The following is a 19,362-nucleotide window of genomic DNA, read 5'->3' as shown; positions in this document are numbered from 1 at the left end:
AAGAACATTCTTTATATACTGACTTTTGGGGGTTTTTTTAAACTTGGTAGATAAAAATTTTTGAACAGGACTATTCTTCATTTGATAAATGAGGATATTATGAGACTCAGTGATAACTAAACATCACTATTAGTTCATAATAGTATAGAAACATAACACGAGGGCTGAATCCTGACCCACGGAACTTAGGCTTTCCTGTAATTAGCATCTCGCACAAAATCAAAGAGAGCCAAAGGATTCCAGCAGAAGGATCCTGCAGCTTTGTTTTCTCTGTAGCTAGTTACCCTCCCAAGTTTGAATGATACCATTTATATTTCAGGCAGAGAATCCCAGGAGCCTAGTAACATTCATTCATTCTTCTGGATTCTCTAAGCTCTCCTTTACCACTCAGAGGTCACATAGGCGGACAATTACTTGAGGTCCCATAGAACTGCCTGCACAGAATGGCGACTTAACGTTGTACTTTCAAGAGCCCCTTTAAAAAATGGTTACACAGGGAATGTTTTTGCATCTTTTGTAAAACTGTTCTTAAAGACAATCACTACTATCTTGTTCAATAGCCCTTATATAAAGATCTACGTGAAAAATTCATCTTAGAACTGAATGTCAAGAAATATAATTGTCTCTCTTAGTGAAGTGCTGTGTTTCCTTTTATTTAAAAAAAAGATGCGTTATGTAATCTCTTTCTTTCTCCCTCTTGCTCTCTCTCCCCACTCTCCTGTTTTCACTTTAGCTGCCAGGAAGTTCATATTCAAATTGTATGTTCCGTTGAGGTACTGTTCTTAGCCTATGCTTTCTGATACAACCTCCTTCTGCATGACCTGGCTCTTGCTCTTACAGGGTTGTTTTTAGTGGCTCTAGCGTGCCTGGGTCTTTTATTGTGAACTAGAATACTTTGGGAAATTGACAGATCATACGTTAGAAGTGAAGGAATAGGCTGGTTTTCCACTGACTGAGGTTTTACTACACAACCAGGAGGTGTATAGGATTTTCAATGATCAAAGTTAAGTCAGATTCATTTGGGAAGAAAATTCATTTAGAAAAAGCTGAATGCCAAGAATTTCAGTGGGAGCGGGGTGGGGGTGGGTGGGAGGGTGGATTATCTTCCGGTAGCTCTCTCTCCCAAGGGCTCCCTGAAGAGGAATATTACAACTTGGGTCAGGAAAACAATACCAGATGAAGATTGTCTATTAATATTGTCTCTTAATTACTCAATGCATTTTCTCCCAGTCATGTCAGTTGTCCTTCCTGTCACCCTGCGAAGCAAGCACAGGGCAGGAATGACTGCCTCTTTTACCCATAGGTTGTGGAGAAGGTCAAATCATTTGCCCTTGGCCCTATGGTCAGTCATCACCTCTCCAGCTGAAAGCTTCGTAAAAACTTTTTAAAAAGAAAAAAATTCCGGGATTCTTCATCTCCTGCTCAGGCACCAAGTTCATTAGGAAATTCACCCTTATTTGTCTTTATTATATGGACAAAGTGGCAGTCATCCCCAGCTAGAATACCCAGCTGTGACAGACAATCCTGTTCCTGTCCCATCACGTGTAACCCCAAAAGCTAGAAGCAGGAGCTCACGAGTCCAGCACCCAGAGCCTCACCCACGCTGGGGAGGCTCCCAGGGAGGGTGGCCCGGGAGGGTCTCCCTGCCTACAGCCTTGGCCGGGGCTGGGGAGCAGGAAGTTCACTACCAACCACTTCTGTGGCGTATTGAGTCTCACAGATTTGTCATTCAGTACACAGCTTCTTTCTGCACAGCCTACACAGCTAAGCCCTGTACTATATTTCTCGCAGTTTTCCCTCCTCCACCCACAGTTCTGCTGACTTCTTTCCACACAGGAGAGACAGAACAGCTGAGGAAACAGCAGAGCGGTGGAAAATTTTTGCAAGTGTTTTGAGCCCACCCAACCTGAGGAGAGCATTCAAAGAAAAACAGGAAAGGGTGAGTAGGAGCTCCCTCAGCCCCCGCACACAAGCCGGGGATTGTCACTCCCGCCCACCCCCAAGCCCAGTAGGGGCTGACTGCTGGGACAGAGCCGCAGTGCCCACACACCAAAATATGCAAATGTGTCTTCTGGAAGGATGATGGAATGGAGGCAACTGCTCGGCTATTTCAGACACCACATCATGGAACTCGGGAGCCCAGTAGGCACATTGCATTCAAACCCCTACTCTGAGAGGTTAACCAGCAACTTTGGTCTTAGATTGGAATTTCTAGAGGCCGTCATACGGGAGAGTGAATGCAGGTCCGAAGCTGGATGTGTTTCTGTTCTGGCAACCAAAATTAGACTCCCTAATCTAAAGGGTAATCAATGCCCTCCATGTGTGTATGTGCAATTTCATATTACTCATCCTTTTCTCCCTTCTCATTTCCTTTCAACTTCTCTTCCCACTCCAGACCGGAGCTTTTAAGTCTGTCTGTCTTTTCAGGGATTGAGGGTGAGAAAGAGATGTAAATTCATTTAGTTCTTAGTCCTGTTGGGTTCTCCATCTCTCCTTTGCTAGAGATTCCAGCCAGTTAGAGGACTTGGAGTTGGCAAGGGCAGAAGGAGACCGGCTAATGCCATCATTCATCTACTCGTTCACTCATTAAATAGACCTTTAATAAACAGCTGCATAGATAAGGTTCCTGTCCTTACCCATTTTTTTGTGGGGTTTCTTTTGTGGTTTGTTTTCTTTTCTTTTTGCATCTGATTTAGAATAGGGGTTTTGCATAGAACCTAAAATGTATGTAAGGGTTATGTAACCAATGGATCAACAAGATTATCAGCGTCCTTCCCTATAAGTGATCCATGAAAAGGCTTCCAGTCCACAGGTTAGACTAGTCTTATCTCCTACTTAAGTATCCAAGCACTAAAATTAACTCATTCACCATTCTTCTTTACTTTGTTGGCACAGTTTATTTTTTTTCCCATTGTGAATAGGAGGTTATCCTCAAAGCTGACCTAACTTTTTTTGTTGGTGTCAATATTATGTGTTCAATGTTGATGATATTTACCCATCCAGGTAACACATATGTATTGAGTAGCTACAATATGCCAGATGCTGTCTCAGGCACTGACGCTGCCACTTTAAATAATAACCCTTTCATGGAGCCAACAAGTGAGCGGGATCAGACAATCCTTGGCTTGCTGTTCTTTCCAAGACACAAAATGACTTTAATTATGCACTGCTATGCAGAAAAACAAAGTGAAGAATGTGGTTCTAATAGAATGGAACAGTAGGGATTGTTTGCCTTTGTTGGCTAGGGGTGATCAAGTGTTGAGGTTCTTTGTTTATCACTTCTACTGTCTGACTAGCTGTCTACAACTGACATCCTAGAGATTGGACCATATAGATGATAGTAAATAGTTAATGTTTTGTAGGGTTTTGAACCATCAGACATTGTAGGGAATGTTTTAAAGTTGGCTGTAAGAACCAGATGGTCAAAGACCTAAGACACATGGCTACTCCAGAAGAGTAGAATTTTCCTTCCCTCCTGAACTCTTAAATTGGAGAACAAAAGGGATACAGATGCGTTTTGCAGCACTGGGACTCTGAAATTAAGGATGAATTATTTCACAGTCTGTTGATGCCAACCAGAGGTATAAGGCATTGAGGTTTCTTGTATTCGTGAGGGATCACAGGGTAGTGATTTGTGGCCAACACAATTGTGCTTGCCTCAAAAAATTACCTATTGTAGGATTCAGCAGGGATCCAGAGAGGCTGGAGAGTCATCCCTGGGCTGCGGATTGAACATACCATTCTACCTCCTGGCACTGAGGGGTCTTTCAGCACGTAATTGGAAAAGAGCTCCATCTCCAACACAGCCCCGAACTGTCAGCAAGCCTTCTGCATGTGGAATTTCCCTTCACTTCTAGCTTGCTGGACCACATCCATTCAATAACAAAGGATTCTTGTAGTGTTCCGTAACTTCTACAAACTTCTGCTTATCCAGCCTCTCAAATGCTCTCCTTTGGCAAGAAAAATAAAAATGAACCCCCTGGCAAAGCCTCAAAGGGATAAACTAATGACAAGTCATGTTTTAATAAGCTCAACTTTTGTCTTAATGAAATTGGTGGATGGCCATTTTTTCCCTAGAAATGGAACCGTCAATGATTTCTCTGGCTTTGATGAAGGATTTGTTTGGAATGCATTATTCCCTGTTGATATCAAATGGACTTTTTTTTTTGAGGGCCCCAGGATGATCAGAGAAAGGAAAAACTTTAATTAAAGGGGTTTTGAATGGACTGTGTTCTCTCTTTACATCTATGTTTTTCGTGTGACAAAGGAAACCCAGGATACACGATAACTTCCAGTTGTCAGGCTGTTAAGGTCTGCTAACTCAGTCTGTGTAATGACACAAGATTTAGAACTAGTGGAAAGAATAAGACAAACCTGAGTGTGCATCCTAACTCCACTCCGTCATTTAATACCTTGGCCAAATTATTTAACCTCCCTGAGTCTCATTCAATGGAAGTCATGACCTCCCTCCTAGAATTGTCGAGAGGGTTAGATGAGATTTAGCACAGCTCCTGGCATGTTGAAGGCCCTCGGTGATGCCATTCCCCCTTCCATCCCCCCATTCCCTTCTCCCTGTAGCCGCATTTATGAGATGACATCACAGTTCCCTCAGTGGGATGGCTACTAGGTCTCAGGGTTTCTCTCAGATTTCTGCTGATTTAAGAATCCAACTGTGCTGGTATTATTTATGCAAATGTCAGCTGGGGACCGATGCTATAACAAGGATGAGTCACTTCAGAGCATTCCTTCACAGTCTCATCTTGCCTCAGAAAGAACTGGGCTTTCCTCACTGATGGTGAAGAACGATGGGAGAGATTGCCCTGGGACTCAGGCACTCCAGACCAAATGCTCTCCTAGCATCAAGAGTCTTTTGCAGAGAATGTCCAGGACTCTCCTGGGTGACATTCAACAGTGGTTAGCAGCTTGGACTGTGAAATCTAACAAAACAAGGTTTGAATCCTGATTGCCACTCACTAGCTGCTAGCGTCTCAAAGCATATGTTTTCTCTCAGAGTTCGTTTGAGGATTAAATAAGGCAACATACATAAGGCACTTAGAATAGTGACTTGGCACATAGTAAATGCTCAATAGAAGCCAGTTATAATCTCTTTCTCTTTGTCTCTGTCTTTGTCTCCCTCTCTCTCCCTCTTTTCTCTCTCTTCCGTCTCTCTGTTTCTGTCTCTGTTGGTCTGTCTGTCTGTCTGTCTCTCTCTGAGTTAACCTCTCGGCTATTTGCTGATCATTGAAGCCTGCCTTCTAGCAATTGGCACATTAACAGAGATGTTGTTTCTTGTACATTTACTACGTTCTCACTTCTGCTGAAATGTCTACATCCCACCTATACGCACTCCACTCAACATTAATTTGTCCTTTGATCGTTATTTTGTGAAGCCTGCCTTCACATACTTGAAAGAAACTATAATTATTGCTCAGTCGTATGAAACCTCAAATCATAACTAAATAAATAGCTGTTGATTGATAATGAAAATAATCAAGAACTTAAATAATATACTTTATTAAAAAGCTAATTTCATACCATTATTTCCAAGTTCCATATCCTGCCAAAATAGTTTATCTCAGTAAATTTGGTTTAAAAAAATCCCTATCAAAATCTGAATATTAATAATAATGATTTGAATCTTTATCATGGAACACAAAGTTGCCCTATTGCCGTGGATTGGAGGTTAAGAAGTAAATGAAGTAACAGTAAATGAAGTAACATTTACCAAAGGTCCTCTGGATGCACAGCCCTTTATTGATAAATTTTAGCTTCATAATTTTAGTGAGAGAGCTTTACATTTCTTTTTTCCAGAAAAAGTCTCTAGATTCTTCATGCTCTTGAAGAGGCATCTGCCTCTTCAAGAGCATGAAGGTAATATATATTACCACAGATATATATATATATCTGTGGTGATATATATGTCATTAGGTCCTTTATATTACCAATATATCATGGAGACATTCAAATTTACATTATATACAAGCTCGCTATTAGTTTCCTGAGTTAGGTGGTACCTATTCTGATCTAACTACTAAAAAGCAGATAACGTATGCATATATCCTGTCTAATGACTCAAGTTAAATATACCTCAAAGAATGTTCTATCTTATTAAAATTCACATATATTTTTCTTACAAGGGAGTGATTATTCTGCATTGCAGCATGTGTTTATTACAAACTTAGAGTTCATCGACGAATAGTGATGGAATTGCAAATCAAGTCAATGGCTTAATTAGCTCAGGAGGATTTTAGGAAGCTTTTCTCCCTCTGTGAGCATAAGCTTAGAGGTTAGCTTGGAGGCCTGCGCTGGGTTCCTGGCACCCCAGGCTCTCCCCATGGAGAGGGATCTTTACCTGAGGCCCTCGCCCTCGGGAGAGTGCTGTCTGCAGTACTCCAAAGTGTAGGTCTCAGTGGCCTCTGGGTTGGCAGGCCGCCATCGGATGGTGGCCGTGTTCCAACACACAGTACAGTCCTCGGCACAGATCACAGGGGTGGAGGGCGCTGCAGAGAGAGAACCAAGTCAATTGTGGAGCAGTCTATGGCAGTTCTGCTTCCCTGGTACTCTGGGAAGAATGCTTGGGCATGATTTTGTTTTCATTTTTGACTAAAAAATACATTCTGGGTTGAAAATCCAAAAGGTATAAAAATGTATACAGTGAAAAGGCTCCCTCCCACCCCTGCCTTCCAAATTGCCCAGTTTTTACCCATCCCCAGTCTCTAAAAGCAGCTTCCTATAAATCCTACCAGAGCTTCTTCATACATATACAAGTAAATCAAAGTATTCTTGTCCCCTTCCTTTACACAAAAGTTAGCCATGATTTTGCCATCAATAGGTGCTCAATAAATACTTGTTTTAAAAGGCAAGAAGAAAGGATAAACCAGTGGAAGTAAGTTAACTGCCTCAGAGGGGTATCCAAGACAGGCCAGGGCAGGGACAGTTAGAATTATCTTAAAGGTGGGCTTCCCTGGTGGCGCAGTGGCTGAGAGTCCGCCTGCTGATGCAGGGGACACGGGTTCGTGCCCCGGTCTGGGAAGATCCCACATGCCGCGGAGCGGCTGGGCCCGTGAGCCATGGCCGCTGAGCCTGTGCATCCGGAGCCTGTGCTCCGCAACGGGAGAGGCCACAACAGTGAGAGGCCCACATACCAAAAAAAAAAAAAAAAAAGAATTATCTTAAAGGCAATGCAAACTCAGCTTATCCTACACCTGCTTCAGCCCCCTGTGAAAAGGTTCCATCATGGGAATGCATTCCCAGCTGAATACCATTGCTGAGAAACATTTTGGGGTTTCCCAGCACCTATACGAGGAAGCCTGAGCTTCTTACCTTAGCAAATGTGGACTCTATACACTAGCCTTTCTCATCTCATGTCTCCCCTCTCCTTGTTTTTAAGCCAAAGAAATAATACCAAAATTCTTGTTGTATCCTGCACACTCCATACTCTTTCTTACCTGGGCACCTGTGCTCATTTGTCTTCTTCAAATGGAATACACTCCTTTAACACATTATTCCTACTGATCCTTTACGGATTCCATTCAGACATCAGTTCTAGGAAGCCATTCCTGACCCTGTCCCTGCCCTGGCCTGTCTCAGAGACTCCTCTGGAGTGTTGTGGATCACGGCCCTTACCACACATTTTTTATAATCTTTTGTTTTGTGTCTCCCACACTTGAGTATGAGCTTTGTGAGAGGAGCCCAGTCTTATTTCTTGTTGTAAACCCAGCACTGCGCAATACCCAGCGCACAATAGGTGCTTAACAAATGCTTATTGGTTGATCTTAATAGTCTGTGAAGAATTGAGTATTGCCTCCTAACACCCCCTTAACATCTCTTTACCTGTTCTAAAAATTGCCCTTTCGCTGGGCAGGCTACATCCGGTGAAATTCACAGCCATTACCCATACTTGATAGCATCGGTCAGGTTCTAAATCTTCAAAAACGCAGTAGCTTTCTTTCACGGTCACTCTGTATTCTTCTACCAAATCTAGCATAAAACACAATCATAAACTCTAGGGTATCTTCCTAAGTTAGTTGAAAGTTACATTTATTGGAAAAGTGACACATTTTTCAGTGGGGAAACACAAACTGATAAACTTACAGATACTACTGTGTGATAGATAGCACTTTAGAACGCTTAAAGCAACAGCATTCTGAAAGATATTTAGAATGACACAGTATTACTTGTGAACACTTACCAGAAAATAATAGTATAGTATATTATTATACTATATTAATATAGTATAATAATTATTATACTATATTAATATAGTATAATAATTATTATACTATATTAATATAGTATAATAATATACTAATAGCATATTAGTAAGATCCTGAGCTTCATATGCTGCAATTAAAGTAACTTATTTCAATAGCACATACTACAATTGCAGAGTTTATGTTAACTTAAATCTCAGTAATACATTCTCAAGAAAATTCTTAAGAAGCAATGCCAATATTTCAGGAGAGTATGTAATAAAATAAGGACAATCCCATGTTTTCTAAATTTATGATGTTAAAAAGCGTCTTTACAGATTAGTAAATCATTTGTATTCAGTATGGTTTTCAAAGTTTCAAATCCTGCTTCCTTCTCATGAATTCCAGAATCCTTTCACCTAGAGATTTCCACAATTTATAGAAATACTTAAACACCTTTGATAGAGCATAAACTATTCTAAGAAATAACTTTGTTTAGTCAAGACATTTCCTAAAATTACTTACATTATTTTCAAGAGGTTAGTAGTAAATATTACTCAATAACATTCTGAACACCTGCCCCTTGGGCCAATCTGATTATTCTTACTGAAATTTTTTCTCCTTTTAAAAGAACAATTTTCTTTTCTAAATTAGCCTATGGTAATTCCAGTTATCCTCTCTTATTACTCTATGATGTTACATCTTCAAAACCCCTCCAGTTAAGAAACCCAGATTGTTCCCTTTTAAAGTAAATTTAAGAGATCTTCAACTCAGAAGGTTTCTTCAACTGCATCTCTCTTTCCCAATGAGCTATACTTTCTGCGCAGAAAGTTTGGCTTAAATAATGTCATAAAGACATATACACTGAAAAACATTTCCCCATAACCTAGAACTTGTGACTGCAGTTTTCAATGGAATTATCCTTTTAGGCTAAGTCCTGTTAGCCTGGTACTCCTTTTAACAGAGCACATAACATATGTTACTGGAGACCTATTACTCACAGCATGGTATCACAGTCTAGACCATCAGATTAATGAACTGGCATCAGCAGAGTTCAAGGCATTGAATGAATGAGACACAGGACAGGTAAGTAGGGCATGGTGCGGGGGGTCAGGGGGCGGTGGCAGTGAAGCCCTTTTAAAAAGCACTCCAGGAAATAAACAGTTGTTAAGAGGAGTCTTGGAGAGCCATGAAGTTCCATGATATAACTGGATATACACGGTGAAGTGTGGTATAACAGAACAAACACAGAGTCAAGCAAATAAAAACATAAGCTTTGGAGTCTGAAAGATCTGTATTTAAAACCTGCCCTGGTCTCGAGTAACTTGCATGGTCTTGGGCAAATTATTTAATCTCACATCAGTTTTCTCATTTGCAAATGTGGATAAGGGCACTTTCCTTGTTGTGCTGTGACAGGTATATGGTAATAGGTTCCCAATAAGATAGGAGTTCTTATAGACAAACTTAGCCAACTTTACAATATGCCTATGGTTGCTTTCTTACTTTATTTCTAATTTAAATAAGTATCATATGACATCTGAAAAGACTTAAATACTGGTTAACAGTGAAATACATTATAATTCATTCCTTATTACAGATTGGGTTCCTATGCCATGTCAGTCCTGTCACATGCTCATCTGATTTCCAAAATACATGGGTCTATCTTCAACAAGCAATACAGAATGCCAGCAGTCCCAGCTCTGATTCATCAGGAAGTACAACCTCAAACTGCCTGGCTTCTAGGTCTTATTAGAGGTCCTAGAGATATCCACAGAGGCTCAACTATATGACGTGCCACCCATTCACCCTCCTAAGCACTTTCACCTCTATCTTCACATTAATTTGGGACACCAGAAGACTACACCATACAGTCTTTTCATGCCTTGAGAAGTGTGAACTCTGAATTTACCTTTATAGTTTGTTTTCAGCTTTTATCAAAGGTGGATCTGAGAAATGCCAACCATGACATCCAGTGCTGCATTTGCACTAAAATTACTGTGGAGGACAGTGTCCTATATACAGCTCATTTCTCCTCTACAAAGTTGTACACATTATACTTGTCTTTTAGACTTCAGTACTGATTGAAACTTTGTTTTCAACACTTTGGTACATTACCTCCTGCCTGAAAATGAGAATCAATTTCTCCTGTTAACCTGAATACTCAAAGCCAAATTTGAATTTCAATTACAGTATTCATGTTGATCATTAGGATGATATTTATGCATTTTTGTTTTCCTTGATCCTGATTTTCAAATTTTGCTTACATGTTATTTCATTATACGATTGTTGGTTCATTGTTGTTTTTGTAAGTGGCTACAAGGGCTTTGTGGAAAGAGTCATAATATGTATATGTTTAAATACTACACATTAAGATATAGAAATGTACGTATGCATCTGAATTTGTGTTAGCAATCCTACCATTTACTTCCTGGTCATCTTGTGGCTCTTCCACGCAGTAAACCTGGAATGAGTCAACGACATCTTCCTTGTTCACGCTCCAGTAAACTGCAATCGTTGTGCTAGTGGCAGAATTTGGTTCCTGAGGTTCTAATCTAGGAGGCTGTGGAACTGGAATATAAGCAAGATTTATTATCACTAATGCTGCTTTTATTGATTGATTTCTTTTTCTTTTTGCAAAAGTCACTTGTACTTACTGATAAAAATGGAAACAATACAGAAGTACATGGAGTAAAGCTGGAAGGACTACCTTGTTCCCAACAGCCCCCAACCCTAAGGATATTCCTTGGAGGCAACCACTGTTACAGTTGAGTGTGTCTCCCTCCAAAATGTCTTGTCTGCATGCGTACATATATACATATAATATACATAGAAATAAACAAAAAATGGATCTCCCAATGGGATCACTTGATAATATTCTTCTGTAATCCTATATTTAGAGCAATAAACTTATACAAGTTAGAGGATTCATCAAATGATTTGGTTTTCCTTCAAAACAAAACTTTGAGAAAGCATTGCTAGATAACCAATGTTGTATCCTTCTACATCAGTACAGAAACTATATTCAAATAGAGACAAATGAAACCCTTTTTAGCTATAGTTGCTATATTATCAAGGCTGAAAAAGACTTGCATGAATAAAATATCAAAATATACTTTCTGAAACTACTATCCCATTTTTCCATCTCCAACATGACTATATCTACAACTTTTTAAAACAAAATGTAAAAATTACACGGGGGAAAAAGTACCCTATTAACTGATTCAAATATAAGGTTTAGGTATCTAGTATAAATCCATTGTTCTGAATTTTAAAGAAAACAATATTCTCAAGTGTTTAACTAGCGATTTCAAAGGTTTATAATTATGCATATTGAACATGAACAGCATATACGACACCATAAATCAAGCTCCTATACAATTCTCCTCCAAAATTTTTGAGATAAAAAAGCATTGAACATAGTTTACAAATTAGAGGAAAAGGTTATTCCCATAGTTGAAAAGATGTCCTGTTTTTAAATTTATTTGTGTTGTTATTTTCCTGTCAACAGTTTCCTGAGAGATGAGCTTGCTGAATAATACAGGCCAAATTTTATGAGATTACTTTATTAAAAGTCAACACTGAAGGGAAAGAAAACAAAGGTTAGTTCAACAAGAAAGTGGAAAGTAGAAGAAATAAATGGGTCTAAATTTAGTAAATGGAACAAAAAGAGACACATTGAAAAGATTCAATAAAGAGATAAAGACCTGAGGAAATACACAGTTATGAAAAATGAGAAGCAGGATAAGAGAGTGGGCAAGTTCATGGGCTTTGGAGCAGAGAGGCTGGCCTAAGGTTAAATGCCAGATCCCTCACTTAGGAGCTGTGTTATCTCAGCTTTGGTTCCTCCATCTTTAAAATAGGAAAACGACAATAATACCATTTCCTCCCAGGGCTGTTTTAAAAAGCAAGATAATGTATATTAAATGCTTAGCAATGTATCTGACACATAACCGGTGTTAACATTCAGAAAGCAACATGGCCTTTTGCAGGAGCACAGAAAATGGAGGGGAGAAGGCAGGAAGCCCCTGAAGATGGGAGCTGAAGTAGAGACCCATCATCTGGTAAATCACAGAGGGACCACAGAGGTAAGACATGCTGGGAGCCTGCATGATAAGGCAGGAAGCCTGCCTGTCAGAGCACCTCCGCAAGGACTGATAGTGGTTCAGAGACTCCTATACTATCTTTGACTTTTCTGTCTTCCCAGCAGGAAATCAGTGTCACATTGTAAAGAAGTCCATCCGGATAAATGCAGTTCAGTAAATTTTCATGTTGCCCAGGTTTATGGAAGAGCCAAGCAGATTGACTATTATCAATCATCTTTGAAGCAGTGCTGGAGAACTTCTTGAGGCATGAACAACGAAAATGCTGCTTTTTTCTCTATGAATTATAAATTGAGCTATAGCTGCTTTTTAAAACTGGCAACATCTTTTCAAAAATCTCTCTCTCAGGTAACTTAACGAACTTAAAATTGATAATTGACCCCAAAATCAACAAATTCTAAGGAATAAGCAGTTGTAGGGAATTAAGCAAAGAATGTAGGCTAGAAATAATTTTGTACTTAATCTACTCCTTTAAAAACATTAAAATTAAAACATCTTTTTTCAAAACAAGAACCACTTTTATTCTTCAAAGTATTCTAAAACTAAGAAGGGAGTATGAATATTCCATAGATGTAATCTAATAACAGTTGGCTGGATTTACAATTCCTGTGTGGCAGAAGGACATCAGAAGCTCAGATTTTATACGTTAGCAATGCTATTTACGCTTCTGTAGTAATAAACTTGAGTGGGAGTAATGCCAAAAAATGCAAAATGATCTTAAGGCTTCTTTGCCAGAGGCTAAGGAGCTAGGCACAGCATCACCCCATGGATTCCCTCTGCCTGACAGTGTGCCCATAAAGAGCTGTCATGCTCGGCGAGCTAAGCACTAGATCAACCTGCACTTTAGTACCTGTGGTGGATACAGATTCCCACTAAACCTAGCTTTCAAAAAAGTCCCCAGGAGAACAGCATTATTTGCAGTAGCCAAAATGTGAAAGGAACCCAAAAGTACATCGATGAGTGAATCGATAATGGATAAGCAAAATGCAGTACAGACATCCAATGGAATTTATTCAGCTTTAATAAGGAAGGGCATTCTGACACGTGGTACAACACGGATGAACTTTGAGGGCATTATGCTAAGTGAAATAAGCAGTCACAAAAAGACAGATACTGCATAATTCCACTTATATGAGGTACCTAGAGTACTTTAAATTCATAGAGACAGGAGGTAGAATGGTGGTTGCCAGAGGCTGGGGGAGGGGGTGGGGGCAGGAGGAATGAGGAGTTATTACTTAATAGATACAGTTTCAGGGCTTCCCCGGTGGCGCAGTGGTTGAGGGCCGCCTGCCGATGCAGCGGACACAGGTTCATGCCCCGGTCTGGGAGGATCCCACATGCCGCGAAGCGGCTGGGCCCGTGAGCCATGGCCGCTGAGCCTGCGCGTCCGGAGCCTGTGCTCCGCAACGGGAGAGGCCACAACAGTGAGAGGCCCGCGTACCGCAAAAAAAAAAAAAAAAAAAAAAAAAGATACAGTTTCAGTCTTGCAAGATGAAAAGAATTCGGGAGATGGATTAGTGGTGATGGTTGTACGATGGTGGCTTCAACATGGTTAAAATGGTAAATTTTATTTTACGCATATTTTACCACAATTTAAAAAAAAAGTTCTTAGGAGCAGAGTCCAGAAAGCCTTGGATGTCACTAATCTATAGTTACCCCTCCTTTCACAGCAGTGCACTCAGCCTCTTTGGTGTAGAGCAGTGGTTCAAGTGCAAAGACTCTGAAGCCAAACTCCACTCGCCACACACACCCCAAATAGCTGTGTATCTTGGGCAATATGAGAGGCGTTTCTCTGTTCCCTTTATTTCCTCACCTGTCAAATGGGAATAACAATAAAACCTACCTCCTAGAGTTGCTGTGAGATTAGATGACGGTCTAATTAGATAACAGTCTCCACACTGCCAGGCATCACGTAAGCACGGAAGAAATGTTAGGGGCTGCTCTGTTTCTCATCATAAAGTTCACATCCTTTCCTTATTGTATCTGTTTATTACAGTGATCAGATTAGCTTTTCAGGCACCCGGTGAGGACTTTATAGCTGAGAGATGTTGGTCACAAAATGAGCAAAAGCTATCTAGCAGCAAGTCAACACCCTGGGCTCCAATTCTGGGAAGCAGATGTACAACGAGTGCCATTTATATCTCAGAGACCAGTCTCCCCATAACAGTTTGAACTACTGGGACTGCCACATGCACTGTTTCTGAATGAATCATTAACACTTTGTGACAAATTTAACTCTGTGACCTCTAAAATATACAAAATGCCCTCTTATTGCCCATCAGATATTCAAAAGAATATCCTTCTAAATGAACAACAGCATATAACGAATCCCTTAAAAGCAAAAGAGCTACTTTCTTGACCAGAATTTCTTGGTTTGCAATCGCTGCTCCATTCAAATGCTTCTTAAAGACATTACAAGAAAATACCCTTTTGTTCTGAGATATTTCTAGAGAAAACCCGTTAGGACAAATGACTGAATTTTTCATTTTATATAGGGTTGATGGGTTTTGTGGGGGCGGGGTGCTTTTTTGTTTTTCAGGTTTTTTTAAAGACATAGTAACCTTTTACTAGTTACTAAATTAAAACTCTTCCCACAGGAATGAAAGTTAATTGTCAATTTGAAAACAGAAGTTGTCTTTAAGGTTTGCTTTGGAAGACTATAGCATCTTTTAAGGAGGGCATCTAAGTACATTTTACAGTAAGTGGAACTTGGTTACTTCACTGAAACACAGCAGCTTTGAAAAATCTAAAGAAATGTCATTGTCTTGTTTGTTAAAATAGCACATTAAAAAATATTCTGAAGAGCCGGCAGGATGCTTTTCACAGCTGAGTAGGAGGCTCCTGGCTACAGAGCATGATGCTGAGCTGTTAGTTCTCTAAGTTAATCTGTTTAGTTTGAAAAAAGGAAAAAGAACTCAATTGAAGAGGGGAAAACCACTCAGAAAGAAAAATCTGTTCAACACATATGAAAATATTTGATTTATTTTTCCTTCTATACCTGGCTGCTGGCATGAAGCAAATAATCTCTAGAAGAGAGAGAGAAATCCTCTTTTAAAAGGAAAAAAAAAATAAAAGAGAGAAGACCCTTCGATTCCATTGCTACTTCCTTCCACCTCCACAATATCCCAGCACAGTCATAAAGCTTCAAATGGAAATGCAGTTTATAACTGAAATGGTTTGCTAGTCTCACGCTTTATTTCAGAATCTAGCTTTAAATTTTTACAGCTAAGATTTTTCTTTTTCCAGTTATATTTCCTTACATTCAAAAACTTTACAAAACAAATAAGAAAAAACTGTCAAATTTCATCAAGGTAAATAATATATTGAAGTTCCTACCAGCCACTTGTTTTAACATCTGGTCGCTTCTTGCCGAGCTGTCATCATAATGCTCAAAAAGTGAAAACGCAGCAGGCATTTTCTCTAAAGAAGCAGTGCTCTCCATTGCAGAAAGCAACCTATCAGGAGGAAATATTTCTATATAAGTCAAGAAATTATTAGCATACAAAATGAAAGCTAAGAACAGTTATTCAAAGTGAAGTTGTTGTTGTTGTTGGTGGTGATGGTGGTGGTTTCTGTGAGGTGTTGTATCCAAAAAGAATTTAAACTGTTTCAAAATCTGGAAATATATGTATAAAATCTATTCACAGGATTCTTCAGTGCAACTGGTAATATTAGAAACTCCATTCCTATACCCTTAAATCTGAATAGATTCCATTGAATTATACAGTCTTAATTTTGCCTCTATAAAGTTGGTCCTAAAAATGATTACATTATAATTGTTGTTTATACTCCCTGAAGATAAAAATGTTTGGAGCCCATCTGGAAATTCACATACTGTGTGATATCTTTGCTGTTTTCAACTGTCACTATTATACATCTCACCATTTAGTCTTTCAAGAAAATATGTTCACCTACTATGTGCCAGGCACTGTTCTGGGTTCCGGGATACAGCAATGGAGGAGGAAAGTCTATCTATTCTTAAAAGACTAAATAAGCCACAGTATATAAATTAATAGCTTTCTTTATACTCAAGACCGTCTTAGGAGGGATGCCAACAAATACTCAGCATTGGTATCCAGGTGAAATCTGGACTTAAAATTAAAAAAAAAAAAAAAAGGTAGATTCTGAAGAGGGAAAAGGGGAAGGGAGAATTGCAAAAACATTTATCTTTAGCATGAGGGGCCTAAACTTTGGTTGGGCTCTCTCCTCTGTGCACCTCACTCACAGAGGACTGGAATTACCTTCCAGAAATTAAGTCAACCACTAGGAACTCCATCAGCTTCATAATCATGGACGTTGGGGTTTGGGCAGCACAGACCCATCTCTAAGCCTTTTACCTGCTGTTGGAACTTTCTTCTCCTAAATACTTGTGTGTCTCCTTCCTCACTAAATTTAGATCTCTGTTCAAATGTCAGCTCTTCAGAGAGGGCAGCCCTCTCCCTTCTTCTGTTCCTTACTCTGTCGTGTTTTCTCCTCAAACTCATTACAACCTATGTGTTTTTGTCTGTCTACTTCACCTGACTATAATCTACATGCAAAAAAAGGACTTTGCTGGGTTTACTACTGTACTGTAATGTGTTACGTGGCACATAGTAGGCTTTTAATAGATATATTTTGAATGAATAAGAGGACAAGGTTTCATTTGGATGAGAATATCAGGATCTCAGGTCTGGAAAATTTATCAATATGAGGGGAAAAGATTATAAAATATAACTGAAATATTTAGAGTGCCCACTAGGCTTACTTGTGTTAGGAATAATAAAATTCACTATCATCTGATTTGGGGGAGATGTTCCAGTAGGGGCTTTGAAGAGAAGGTGACATTTGGTTGAGTCTTAAAGAATAAGTAGGAGTTTCCTAGGCAGAAAAGATAGTACGGGTGTTGCAGAGAGAAGAACAGCATGAATAAAGGCATGGGGTTGTGAAAGAGGCACTCAAGGCCCAGAGGGGACCATGGGCTACCTTGAGAACTGGGAAAGGGAGACAGTTAGAGATGACTTTCATATCCACCAAGAGTTTCCATTTTGTTTTTAAGGCAGGGAGAGCCATAGAAGTGTTTACACAGGGAAGTTTAGAAGAGTACCCTGGCATGAGTCTGAAGGAGGATCACAGCAAGTAGACTAGAGAGGTAGTGAGGCCAGTTGGGGGGACCCCACGACGCTCGTGATGAGGGAAGACAACATGAGCCTTAATTAAGGCTTTGGAGACGTAGAGGGTGGACATGATAGGCTCAAAATGAATAAACAGGGGTGACTAGTGCACATACTAAGCCCTCTCAGTACATGTCACTGACGAAATGGAGGACTTTTTTGTAGCACAGAAGCTGTAGCTCTAGATAGAACACATAAAGTGTTTGAATTTTCCCTTACGCACTGATCTGTTCAATTTTAACATCAGTGTGTGGAAGGGCATCTTTTTATGAGCAGGTCCTACAATGGTTGTGACTCTCTTTCATTATTAGAACACAAAAAAAGCAAAACAGAGGAAAAAAAATTATCCTCTTAACAGAACAGCATTTTCTAAGCAAGTGTGTTTTTTAAAATATGCAAATTTTGAGTCTAAATATCCTTGACAGCATTCTTTAATTTAAGCATTTTCAGTGTCGAGAAAAATCATTTAATATATGAGCACTGCCTTTAGATATATAATATGATGGCAGGGGAAAAAAAAGCAGCAAGGGGAAAAATCTAGGAGCAAAAGCTAGATAATTAGCATTTCTCATAGAAAGGAACACCAATGACATTGAGACTTTGAGGCAGAAGTTGTCTTGAGAACGTGAAAGGCTTCATTTTAGTGAAAAAAATCAAGCTTCATCATATGTGTGCACATTTAACAGGATTTTCTTTAATTGCTTATATTGCTTCACCAAATCCTGAATTTTGTTATCTTTTTTCTTTACAGAAAAATAATGGTTATCCCAAGTGTGTGCTCCTTTAGGCAACATGCAGCTTCCACAAAGATTAATTCATTGTCAATTGGACAATGAGATCAAAATTAATTAAAATGACACACAGATGAACAAGTTCAAGCACAAAACCAAAAAAAATGGTATTTAGAATTAAATGCATGTCAATTCGTATTAGCAAGTTAATATTCTAATGTTTAGAAAAGTAACAACGTGAAACTATAGCATTTTTAAAGGTAAACACATTTGCAAATTTTCATTCATCAAGTTTTCTTGCTGATCAGTATCTTCCACGAGTGAATGAAATATAATAAATAAGCAAATATGCCCCTACATTGTCCAGTGCATACGGAATGGCACTCTAAATCCATATACTTTGGGGGTAAAAATAAATATCAATAATACTTAGAAGAAATGTGTAATTTTTAAAAAATAAAGAAAACTGGGAGCAAGGCCTGGGTATCAGTTTCCAGACCTGCCCGGTGTGCCTCTGACTCCTGCGTGAGAACTGGTACATGTGCAGGTGCCTGGTCCCACCTGGATTCTCCTGTAGTGGATCTGGGGTGGAGCTCCAGAAGCTTTGGTTTAACAAACTGCACAGGTAACTCAGAAGCCAGTCTGGGGCACCACCAGGCCAGAGGACAGGTTGTTATAAACCAGAGGTTCTCAACCCTGCCTGTGCTCTGAAATCACCTAGCAAGCTTTAAAAATACCCTGGCCACACCCCACATCAGTTAAGCCAGAATCTCATGAGATAAGATAGAGGCATCAGCAATTTTTAAAGCTCCCTGAATAATTCTATTTATAACAGAGCCACTATAATAAAACCCTTATTGATTAATGCCAATATTAATATACAAACTATTAAAGCATCTTGACAATATTCTGTTGAACATATTTTTTTAAAGATAAATAAGATTCATCTGTACAGTTTTCAGTATCTAAAAAATCAGGTTTCTAATCCAAACCCATCTTTCTATATTTTAATATATCACAAATACAAATTTCTGATTTTACTTTATGCTATTTCACAATTTGGCATTGAATGAAATGAACTGAAGATAATATTTACAATTTTAGAAATTTACATTAAAGGGGTAAAAATGATCTAAAAAAAAAAAATTAGGTTCTAACAGGAGGAAAGCCCTCAGGCCTGGCTATGAGG

The 19,362-nt window shown here is 39.2% G+C and overlaps 1 protein-coding gene across 1 annotated transcript in view; it reads right to left on the bottom strand.

The window, feature by feature from the left end:
* The window catches only part of CMYA5 (cardiomyopathy associated 5), a 106,755-nt gene that overhangs the window by 26,220 nt on the left and 61,173 nt on the right, over positions 1 to 19,362 (bottom strand). The window contains exons 6-9 of the mRNA XM_060295934.1: positions 15,629 to 15,747; positions 10,611 to 10,760; positions 7,834 to 7,980; positions 6,353 to 6,500 (exon numbers count right to left, since the gene is read on the bottom strand). Of these exons, the coding sequence (XP_060151917.1) occupies positions 6,353 to 6,500; positions 7,834 to 7,980; positions 10,611 to 10,760; positions 15,629 to 15,747 (564 nt within the window). The remainder of the gene's footprint in view (positions 1 to 6,352; positions 6,501 to 7,833; positions 7,981 to 10,610; positions 10,761 to 15,628; positions 15,748 to 19,362) is intronic.

This window comes from Globicephala melas, chromosome 3, assembly GCF_963455315.2.
Source record: "Globicephala melas chromosome 3, mGloMel1.2, whole genome shotgun sequence".
Taxonomy (NCBI): Eukaryota; Metazoa; Chordata; class Mammalia; order Artiodactyla; family Delphinidae; genus Globicephala; species Globicephala melas.
This window is presented reverse-complemented; position numbering and strand designations above follow the sequence as displayed.